The sequence below is a fragment of the Propithecus coquereli genome, unplaced genomic scaffold (genome assembly GCF_000956105.1).
Source record: "Propithecus coquereli isolate 6110/MARCELLA unplaced genomic scaffold, Pcoq_1.0 Scaffold104, whole genome shotgun sequence".
Classification (NCBI taxonomy): Eukaryota; Metazoa; Chordata; class Mammalia; order Primates; family Indriidae; genus Propithecus; species Propithecus coquereli.
In genome coordinates this window covers 4,198,633-4,210,478 of record NW_012134303.1, presented here as the reverse complement: position 1 = coordinate 4,210,478, position 11,846 = coordinate 4,198,633, and the positions used below count along the sequence as shown (strand labels likewise).

The window sequence follows — 11,846 nt, the reverse complement described above, 5'->3', positions numbered from 1 at the left end:
TGGGAGCAGACCTCCCCCACCTCTGCCCCTTGTTTCCTTTGTTTATGTTCAGAAATCTGTTGGCCTTTCCTGAGTCTTCACAACTGGAACTGAAATCAGAGCCGTAAAATGCACCAAGCCGGTGGCTGTAATGAAACTGGTTTAAATCTCTGTTCACAATGCTTGCTTATATTAAATTCTGAATGCTCTGTTTTGTGTGCTGAAGCTTTTACCAGTAGCACCAACCATTGGAGAAATAGGTATTGAGTGCAAATCAAGACAGACCAGCCACAGGTCCCATTCGAAATGACTGGTCAGAACAGATAAATGCAAACAGTAAAGTGGAAAGGGAGTTTCCTCTAATTAGGAAACGTGGCTTTATATGTCCTCTCCATCAACATGCCATTGTCTTCCTTTTTATCTTCTGGGTAGTATGGAAGAAGTAGCTAGAGGATGGGAAAGTTTAAAAATCAGATGAAGTTAAACTACTTTGCAAAGTCTAGGCCAGTGGTTCTCAAACTTGAGCCTGTATCAGCATCACCTGTAGCAGGTCTGAGGTGGGGCCCGAGAATTTGTGTTTCTAATATGTTCCCAGGGGGTGCTGATGCTGTTGGTCTGGGGACCACACTTTGAGAACCACTGCTTTAGGGGCTGCACTGAGTTGCTTGAAGGTCAGGGATCTCTGGTCCTGGGAGGCCTCGCGCAGAGGCAGGGACTACACCCTGTGACCTGGAGGAGGTTCTAGTTCAGTGAGGCCGGGCCGTGGGCAGAGCTCAGCAACCTGCTCCTGGGGCTCCTACAGTTGCCAAAGAGCACGGGTCACTCCGAAGGCCTCCTGGCAAAAGCTCAGCCTCTTCTGGAGTTGGCTGGCTCCTGCTGTCACGCCTCCCTCTTCTCAGGTGGGGAGAGGGTAGTGGAGGGAACCCCAGAGCACGCGGTCCAAGATGAGCCCCGATCCACTGCAGTTCTCAAAACTGAGCAAGGGTCACAATCACCTGGGGCAACACACAGATTGCCAGGCCCAGCCCAAGAGTTTCTGATCAGCAGGTCTGGGGTGACTGTGGCTGAGAATATACATCTCCAAGAAGTTCCCAGGCAAAGCTGGCTGATGCTCTTTGGCAAAGGGAATAAAAAAACTTCTATGTTCTCATGTTCTTATGACTATGGCAGAGAGGCCTTGGACACTGAGAGAGACCAGGGAGCAGTCTGAACATAGACTGTGAATTTATTTGGTGCCAGACTAAAAATTTGGAGTGACTTGATTTTTCTTGAGTTCAGGATTAGCAAGAAAGGTACCAAATTATATACAGCATTTATTCATCTAAAATATTTTTGAAACTAGTTATGGGATAACGTTGTTCAGGTTCAGCTATTTAAACAAAGGGAGGAGGGAAGAGAACTAACACTCATCTAGCTCTAGTGAGCTTTGCACCGGGCACTTGACCCACGTTATCTCGTTTACTTCTCACAACAACCACAGGAAGAAGACATCAATAACTGCATTTTTTCCCAGATGAGGAAATAGCCTCAGAGAGCTGAAGTGACCTGCCTAATGTCACATAGTTCATGAGAGCTGGACCTGGATTCCAACCCAGGTCTGGTTCCAAAGCCCTTTCCGCTATACCCTGCTCAAGAGTGCGTAACAGACACATCCGTATTGAAAGAGCAGAGAAAGGAGGGGAGGGCGTGACAGAAACACCACGTTCACCGTGGAGGGTAAGTAACGAGGAAGGAGGCTGAAGTCCCTTCAGGAGTTTGTACTGCGTCATAGTCAATGAGGAGTCATTGCAAACATTTAAGAAGGGCAGGACGCTGAACTAGGCGTAGCTTAAGAGGAAGGGGGTGGTGGTAGGAGCAGAGGGTGGCTGGTGGAATCACAGCCCTGCAGCTGGAAGGGATCCTAGAGCTTATCCTAGTCACTCATCTTACAGGTGAGAAAACTGGGACCCAGAGAGGGGAAGAACCTGCTGAATTGGATGCTGTGGGGCCCTGCCCGGCTCCACCGCTCCCCTTTAGCGCCGGAGCATCATTTCCCCAGCTGTGGGAGGGCTGGTGGCCAACAGTGCAAAGCTGAGTCCCCCTCTGGGAATGGCCCTTGCCCAGAGAGAGCCACCATGCGTAGGGTGGTGCACCCTTCCCAGGTGGTGAGCAGCATCCAAAGACTGCTCGATGCTGGAGCTTACATGTCTGGCTTCTTGTCACAATTCAGGACAACTCCGAGCTTCCCATGGGATCCCTTTGCTGGGGCTGCATCGCAGTTCCCCTTCCTGCTCCGCCCAGTCCTGCTGTCTCCACCCCCCGCAGGTGTGGGTCCTGAGAGAGCTCCCCTTTCAACCTCCTGCCCACAAAGCTCTGCTTCCCGGGAACATGGCCTGTGCCGCTTCCCCAAGGTCACAGGCCGATTCAGTGGAGAAGACAGGACGGGAATCTGTGCCTCCTGACTCAGCCTTCCTACCACACCTGGCTGACCTCCCACCCTGATACCTCCTAGGCTCTCTCCATCACATCCGACCAGGAACTTGGGACAAGTGACCTTAAAGAATGGGTCAAAAGATGCTAGCAGAAACAGAACACACACACACACACACACACACACGCACATGCACATGCACACACGCACACATGCACACATGCACACAGGCACACGCACACATGCACGTGCACACATGCACACATGCACACACCCTGGAGCGCCCTGCATGGTAATGTTTATGTGCATGTGTCAAACAATTAGAGCTACCTGTCACAGGTTAGCTGACCAGGAGGAAATGCCAAGTGCCTCTCTGGCTCCTCCCGGTGTCTGGGAGAGCAGCTAAGGGAACTCAGCCTGGACCAGGAGAAGGGACAACCTGAAATAAAAAAGATAATGTAGACTGTGCAGCGCCTCAGACCCAGGCCCTGGCCCAGGGCGAGGCTGGCCTGGAGGTCTAAAGTTCTGGCCCCAGACAGGCACGCTGGGGTTGTCAGAGGGTTCCACCACACCCTGCTGAAGCACTTCCCTGCACCTCAGTTTGCAGCAAAACCCGGGGTGTCACAGCAGGCACCCAGGCTGTGCCAACTGACAGGATCTGTTCGCTGGGATCCTCCTTCACAAACGTGCCAGCTGCTGCTGAAGCCCCGTTTGGTGGTGACGCACGTAGGACCTCGAGTTATGGCCTTTTTATGGCCCTGTGGAGCCACAGTGACGGGATTTGCATGGATTCGTTTGCTGCTTTTGGTTATTGTCACGCAGTGACCGCCAGGTCTGGGGGAGGCCAAGCCCTGAACTTGGGCAGCTCACTTGGCCCCTCAGGGTTGCCTCTGCCAGGGGGAGCTGGAGAGGGCCTTGGAGGGGGCCCCAGGCCTCAGCTGCCAGTCAGGAGGCCAATCGCTTGGGAGGGCACAAAGCTTTTGTTTAAACACCGAATCCCACAAGTAGCAAACATGCTGATATTTAGTGTGGCATTCAGTGCCTGACAGCAAGCAAGACGGATGGCCCACACAAACACATCTTAGAAGAAGGCAGGAAATGGGCATTTCTAGTCCTGAGCCTTGAGTCAAATAAGAGTGAGGGCCTAAGAAGGCTTTCAAAATGCACAACGGTTAGGGAGGAAGAAATGGCAGCGGATCACTCTGCAGAAGTCTCCGAGTGCTCCATCCAGACATGACCGTTCTGGTTGAAACATCTCCAGAATAGACGTGTGTTGTCCTTGCTTCTATGTCCTGCTTCCTACAGTTCCCCCATCTGGAAAGACCAATCTCTCTTCCTTTTAAAAATATTTTATCATGAAATACTCAGCTATACAAAGTATACAGAATAGTATGATGAACACCCATTCATTTACCAGCGTGTTGAAGAAATAAACCCTTACAAATGACTGTCATCTCCTGTTTACCTCATTTCCATCCACTTGACCATTTTCAGGAAATAGCCCCCTGATTTCAGAATTTATCATTCCTACGCATGTGAAAGCCCTTTTTTTTGATTTGGTAATCCGTATTCATCAATAGTTTCAAACCTAGTGCATAAACTCACCTCCTTTGCAAATCATCCCTGATTAACCCCACCTCACTTAATTTCTTTATTATCATTTTGTTTTCAAAGTTTTCAATTATATTTTCATAATAAAACACTGTGGCCCCAAGGAGTAAAATTTTTTTTCTAGTGTAGCAGTCAATGTGTTAAACAACAGAAATTTGTTTCTCACAGTTGTGGAGGCTGGAAGTCTGAGATCAGGGTGCCAGCCAGCATGGTTGGGTTCTGGTAGGGTCTTTCTTCTAGGCTAAAGACTGCCAGCTCCTCCTTGTGTCTTCCATGTGGCAGAAAGAGGTTGAGAGAGCTCTCTGGGGTCCCTTTGATATAGCACTAATCCCATCTTAAGGGCTTCACGTTCGTTGGCCTGTTTACCTCCGAAAGGCTTCATCTTCTAATATTAATACTATCTCATTAGGGGGCAGGATTTCAATATATGAATTTTGGGAGGCAACAAATGTTCAGTCCATTGCAGCAGGTATGGAAGTCTTGCTAATTACTGCATCTGAGTAATAAGTAAATGGGGATTCATTATATTGTTCTCTGTACTTTTATGTATTTTTAAAAATTAATAAAAGATAACTAAAGACAAATGCAAAGGACTCGACAGGGGAAAAATGATGCTCAAAGGATATAAATAGTCACTTATAGAAGAGGAGATGCAAATATACAGTAAACATTTGAAAAGATATTCAGTCAGGGAAATGCAAATTAAAACAACAAGGAGATAATATTTTTTATTCAAAAAGCTTGCACAAAGTTAAAAGATTGGAACCATTTAGTGCTATGAACATGGCAAAATAGCTGACCGTTTGGTGGGAGGGCAAATCCTCTTCATCTTACAGTATTTATTCCAATTAAGCAATTCACATGCTGTTAGACAACAGCAATCTCATTTTTTGGAATTTATTCTGTAGAAATAACAGTACCAGAAATTAGTGACCTGTACATGAGATTGTCTGAGGCATCAATTTTTGCATTGTCAAAATAAAAAAATTGAAGACAACCTAAATTATCATAGAGGAATGGTCAAATAAATTATGGTTCATCCATACCATAGAATGTTATATGTTTAAAAAATTAAAAATCTGTTTTCCTATAATCAGTGTATGTTTATAATATAAATATTAGAAGATGCAGATAAGAGAAAAAGGAAAAAATCCATAATTCTAGACCTAGAGATATCATCTTGATATATACCAAATGTTTTTCATTGTGTGTGTATACATACGTATATATATGTATGTGCATATGCATATATATGCGCACATACTTTTTTCAATAAAAAAGGTATCACGTGTCACACAATATGTCATACTCTCTCATTTCCTTAATTCCTTCATGAATATTTTTCTACATCAGTAAATATTTATCTACAGATATGGCCTTTAAGAACTGCATAGTATTTTGCTTTATGGATATTCTAAAACTTAACCAGTCCCCTACTTGGCGGTATTTAAGTGAATCCGATATATTTACAAACGGCCTCCCTGCAAGCTTGCAAGACTTTGGAGATAGTTTGCCAATTGCCTTCTAGAAAGTTCTAGGTGCTTCTGGAAGCATTTGAGTCAGAGTAGTCAGAATACTTTCCCATCACGGGAGTCTGCTATCTTCCCAGATAGCAAAACTGTAGCCTTCAGAACTTGAAAGACTTGTCTTATCCTGCCCGTTAGTCATGCTGCCTCAGTGCGACTCCGTTCCAGAAATCCCGTACACGCTCTCCCTCCTCTTGCCTCATTCCCGCCCCTCCCCACGCGCTCCCCCTCGCGCTTTCCCGCTCGGCGGTCTGGCCTATGGCAAACGCCAAGAATTAATTAGGGGCGGGGATCAAGGAGCGTCTGTCAGGAGGTCGCCATATTTCTGTACGGCCCTGAAGCAGCCCCAGCAGTCGGTGGGTCGGGAGAGGTGCTGACAGGGCGGGGCCGCCGCTCGGCTCAGCCGGCCTCACCCCTCCCGCCCGGGACAGGTGGCTGGAGCGCGCCCCGCCTCCGCCAGCTGCGAGTGGGAGCGAGCGAGGGCCAGTCCCGGACGGCCGCTGCCAGCTGCGAGTGGGAGTGAGTGAGGGCTAGTCCGGGACGGCCGGGCGAGGAGTCCGGCAACAGCAAGCGAGCATCGTGGCGGCCAAAAAAATGCTCCTGTACCGAGGGGCCCTCGGGGGCCCTGGCGCGCCCGGCTGCGGGCTGGCCCGGCCGGGCGGCGGCCCGCAGGCCTTCGGAATCCGCTTGAGCACGGTAGGTGGGGGGCCCGAGGGGGCGGACGCGCGCGCGGGCCCCGGGGCTGCGGGGGGCGCGCGGGGAGGGCCCGGCGGGCCGAGGCCTCACGCGGGACGGGACCTTCTCTCGCCCCCAGATGAGCCCCCGCTACCTACAGAGCAACTCCAGCAGCCACACGCGACCCTTCAGTGCCATCGCGGAGCTGCTAGGTGAGTGGCGAGGGCGGGCCCGGCCGCGATCGCCCGAGGCAGTGGTGCCAGCGTGGTGCCGCGGACGCGAGAGGAATGCGCCGAGCCGCGCGGGGGCGGGCCGGGGCTGGGGTGGGGGCCTCGGGACGGGCCCCAGCTCCGCAGGCGGAGGAGGGGGATGGCTCTCTCGCCAGGGACGAGGTTCCGAGAATAAAGCTGAGGAAACAAGGTGTGTCTGAGGGGTCAGGACCCCTGTGTGCTTGTTCTCTCTGGCTCGTGATGTTCCGGGCACTTTAGGATAACTTAGTTAATAATCAAAAGGAAATGCATAAAAATACCTGGCCCCGAGGCAGCCGGGCTCCGCGGGGGCTGACGACCAACTGAGGATGCCCAGCTAGCAAAAGGGCACTGTTAGAGCATCGGTTAGGGTCCTGGGGACCGGGTTAGAGGTTCGGGTCTGGAAAACGGAGTGCTTTAACTTTTGAGACAAGAAAGTCTAGGAATGATGGGACATCTCTTAAGAGATGACACGAGTGCATTTGGCTCCTTGCGACTGCGGAGGGCTGGATCCGTGGTCCACGAGCGCCCTCACACCGCTGGAATGAATACTGAGGACTTAACCTCTCGCTCCACCGGTGTTTGCTTTTGAAGCATTTTCGGTTGATCTCTTGAAGCCAAGTACACCAGCTTTTGCAGTAGTGTGCTAAATGCTGTGTGGAAAGCAAAGAAGAAAAGCAGTCCTGCACAAAACGCAGCAGCATACAGAGCACATTGTAAATGCTTCGAAAATTGAAAGGAGGAAAAAGTATTTATGGGGCAAGGTAGCACAGAACAAAATCTTGAAAATGGCTTCAAAGCTCTCCAAATGAGCCCCAGTGCTTACTTAAGCAGTCGCTGTGGCCATGCCATGAGAGTTGTCTTGGGCAAGAAGTCAGCGGGCAGCAGGAGATAGGAGAGTTATTTTGAAAGGGTGATAGAGCACTTTGATAATTAGTTTGACTGTAACACCTAATGCTTTACAAGATGTATGATTTACTTAGAAGGTGCAGGAAAAGTGGTATTGATGTGTTTTGAATCCTAGAGAACAGGGACTGTATCTTTAAGGTTTGGCACTATGCCTCAGCCAGATCTCTGCAGAGTAGAATACAATCTATGTGCTTTAATTTTTTTAAAAAAGAGACCTAAAGAGGAAAAAGCAACAATTTACATAGTGGGGGATGGGAGACAAATATATTGTTCCCTCACCTTTGAACTGTGTAAAACCACATGTACCTGTGCTTAATTTACTTTATAGGTGACTTAATGAGTTTTCAATTTGTAATTTTGAATATATGTGATTTTTGTCTTAGGCATTACCTTGAAGAACCTAAGCCTGGCCTAAGATGTCCAATATGAGTGCGAGTGTGTATGTGTATTGTACATACCACATGCATGCACATCTGTATACAGATATTAAAATCAAATCACAGCTATTGGTGATAATGTTAATAATAGGGAAAAGGGAGAGCAAAGTGTTACCTGGTAATCCAAAGCTTGCATTTTGGGTTTTCCTTCAATAGTTTTCTCTACTTAGGCATTAATTTTCAAGTGAATCATTCATTCAGTAAATATTTATTGACCACCCATTGTGTGCAAGTCCACTATAGTAGGTACAAAAATGAATACAACACAGATTCATTCTGCTAGTAGGGGAGATAAAATACGTACAGAAGGTTTATGTTTTGTATAACAACAAAATAGGAAGTGATATATCAACAAAGATATAAACAAGTGCTGTGGGAGTTTAGAGGAAGGAGGAATGACTTCCAGTTTATCAGAAAGAGGAGGGTTAGGAAAGGCTTTGTGGAGGAGGTGACATTTGAGCTGAGATTTGAAGGATTGGGACATGTGGATATGGGGGGGAGGGCATTCCAGGCAAAAGGGACAACTGCATGAACAAAGGCATGAAGAACACTGAATAGTTGAGTTTAATTAGAGCAAGGAGTTATCAAATAGTAAAATCTATAGGTACTTAGAAAGTTTACAAAGACCTTTCAAAAATACCTTTTTAGCTTTACCCATTGAAGTAAAGAGTATTATTATTTTTTCATCCTGCAGATGATGATACAGAGGTTCAGAGAATTTAATTGACTATTCCAAGGTTACATGTGTAGTAAGTGGCAGATCCAGGACTAAAACACAGGTTTTTTTACTCCAAGTACCAAATAGGAAATGAGGTTAAAAAGGTGATCTGGGATCAGGATGTGACTGGCAGGCTCTGGTATTTGGCCTTTTAGTCTAAAGTTTTCTGAGCAGGGGAATGTCATGATCAGAGCTGTGCTTAAGGAAAGTTAATCTTGTAGCAGTGTATAAGATGGATTGCAGGAGAGAGAGACCTGGATTTGAAGGACTATTAGGAGATTATCACAATAATCCAGATGAGAAAGAATAAACTCTGTAAACTAAGAGAATTACAATGGGAATAGAAAAAGCAAGGTATGAGAAAGCCTAAGGGATGTATAGGGCATGGGAGAGAGAAAAAAAATGACTTTTAAATTTCAAACTTGTGGTCATTTGAATGCTGTGCATATGTGGGGGGATGTGGAACAGAGGAAAAAGAATAGACTTGTGACAGAGGTTGATGATGTGGGGGGTGAAGGAAACTTCCCCTTTCCTTCCTCCCCCCAAAAATGTTCCCTGAAAGATCAGCTCTACCATACAAAATCACAAAGTGATTACTCAAGTTCAGATTTTTTTATACCTGTCCTTTTGGAGGGGAGGGGAGATGAGAAGTACAGATAATTCTGTTTAGGGGCAGCCAGTGGTGCGAGGGAGGATGAATTGGGGGAAACAGATCGACTTGTAAATGATTCTCTTTGCAAATTCAATTAACCTGAGAGATGGGTACTATATTTAAATGATTTCTGCCAGGTCTGGTTGCATTCTTGATCTTCTTTCCTGCAATACAGTGAGATAACAGTTAGAGGAAGGGAAGTCAGTTGCCCCTTTGATCTTTTGATCCAGTCAGTCCAGTTTATGCAGATAGAGGGAAAGCCCCCTCCAATGCCTTTTTTTTTTTATCTTGAATGGCCTTTAATTCAAAATATTCTTTATAGCAAAGAGTCTTATTTTGGGGTGAAATTTCCTGAGCTCCTTCAATGACCTTACTTTTAGGCAAGAATACTTTTAGATACTTGTAGGATGCCTCTAGGGCAACCACTTGGCCCAAATAGGCTGTCCTCTGAGATCAGGTGAGGATGGGAGCCGTGTGATCCTACTGGAACAGGAAAGAATAAGAAGCTTGTGAAGTGCTACCCCAAAGCCCTTGTCTCCCACTTGTCATCCTATCTCCCCGGGGAGGCTGACTGGGAGGCTGATGTGGAATAGTTTCTCATTGCTTCCCAGGTTCTGATGAGGTCTGAGGCATCAGTTACAATGCTTTTTTACAAGACAAGGGGTCAAGTGGACTAGACTAGGGGATAAAGATAGATTCTCCAGGATCTGGTTTCTCATGCTCTTGCCCAAGTGGTGGGCAAGGGGAAAGTAGAGGTAAGATTCTCCCACTAAGGGATAGAACGGGCCAGGTTAGGAGAGATAAGACTCCCTAGGATCTTGTAGCATGTGGGATTGTGCAGCCAGGTTAGGGGATGAAGACACTCCAGGATCTGACAATGCAGCTCTCACCTGAGTGGTGGGTGAGGGGAGAGGAGGAAGGGTTCTCTCATTGTCCTTTCTGTTCCTAGGCTGGGTGGACTGGGCTGGGGGAGAAGATAGATTTCCTGGGATCTGATAGAATGTGCCACATGTTGGTAAATTTTTGGAGGGTTAAGTAGCAAGAAGTAGGATTGAAACCAGCTGCCAGATTGGTGCCTTATTATCATAAGTTCATATGTTGAGGCCGACCTTGTTAGTGTAATTTCATTTGTTGAGGCCAAGTGAAAGGCCACGGAAAACCGAAAGTAAGTGCAAAACTGTGGTCGCTGGTGGCCATCACTGATCTCTTTTTCCTTGCTGCTCTAGCTGACCCTGGCCTCTTACGTGCCCCCTACCCCCTGTATTCCAAGAGCTTCCAGCCAAGGAGCTAAAATATCTAGCTGCTCCCAGCAGCTACCTTATAACTCCTGAAGTGCCTGTGTTAAAACTCTTCGGTGTGTTCCTGTAAAAACATACCTACTAAAGTTTGGGCAAAACTTGCAGTAAAGAGGAAAAGAGTTAAAATGATTTTGCAAAAGGCCTTCCAGCTGATTCATTGAATATACTATTTTATAAAGTGTAATTGCAGTTGATATATGTTACATGTTTGAAATGTGAATGTCCATAAAGTGTTAGAAAAAATTCCTCTATGTCCAAAGTTTTCAACATATAAATGATGTCCAGTTAGTTGACAGGTTGTATCAGTCACAATGACTTTGTCTGTCTGCCAGCAGGAGGGACTGATAAATCCCAACACAATTCAGGGCTTGCTTGCCAAGTAAAGTTTCTTGAAATGATGTAGGCAGCTACACAATGCTGAATCCTTCTGTCAGTTACAGAAAAAGACTTCTGCCTCTCAACAAAGTAAAGAACTGTATTTCTGGTAAAGCTGCCATTGCATGCCAGACTTGTAGCTCCTGCCAAAAGTTAGCCCATTTGTCTTGCCATATTCCACAGGCCTTAGGCTCCACCTGGTCCTTAAAGATTGACTATATTATCCATCAACAGATGAATGGATAAAGAAAACGTGGTGCATATATACACAATGGAATACTATTCAGCCATAAAAAGAATGAAATCCTGTCATTCATAGCAACATGGATAAGTTTGGAGGGTATTGTGTTAAGTGAAATAAGCCAGGCACAGAATAACAAATACTGCATGTTTTCATATGTGGAAGCTAAAAGAGTTATAGTAGAGAGTAGAAGAGTGGTTACTAGAGACTGGGAAAGGTAGGGGGGAGGGGAATAGCCCAGAGGTTGGTTAATGGATACAAAACTAGATAGAAGAAATGAGTTCTAATGTTCTATAGCACTGTAGGGTGAATATAATTAAAGACAATTTACTGTGTATTTTCAGATAGCTGGAAGAGCAGAATTTGAATGTTCCCAACAGAAGAAATGATAAATGAGTGAAGTAATAGATATGCTAATTACACTGATTCGACATTGTCTACATGTATCAGAATATCACACTGTACCAAATTAATATGTACAATTATTATGTGTCAATTAAAAATAATAATGAAAGCAAAAGAAGTGGCTGCTACCCATATAAAATAAACTTTCCTTTGGGACCTTCTGTGAAAAAAAAAAAAGATTGACTATATCAGACCTCTTAACTCCCTTCTGAGACTGGTGATGCTATACTGCTGTTAAGACTTGTACAGGTTACAATCAGTGACAGTTTTATCAATGACTCTGACAGCACCATTGTGGCCCTTGAAGTTAATCTGTGTCTTGTTTTATTTGATGGACATTCCACACATCCAAGTGGTTGTAA

At 46.1% G+C, this 11,846-nt stretch overlaps 1 protein-coding gene across 2 annotated transcripts in view; it reads left to right on the top strand.

Moving 5' to 3' along the window:
* Positions 1-5,845: 5,845 nt before the first annotated feature.
* The window catches only part of MORC4 (MORC family CW-type zinc finger 4), a 53,194-nt gene continuing 47,193 nt past the window's right edge, over positions 5,846-11,846 (top strand). For both annotated transcript variants that reach the window (XM_012645709.1, XM_012645700.1), the window contains exons 1-2: positions 5,846-6,222; positions 6,341-6,413. In XM_012645709.1, the coding sequence (XP_012501163.1) occupies positions 6,121-6,222; positions 6,341-6,413 (175 nt within the window). In that variant the 5' untranslated portion in view covers positions 5,846-6,120. The remainder of the gene's footprint in view (positions 6,223-6,340; positions 6,414-11,846) is intronic.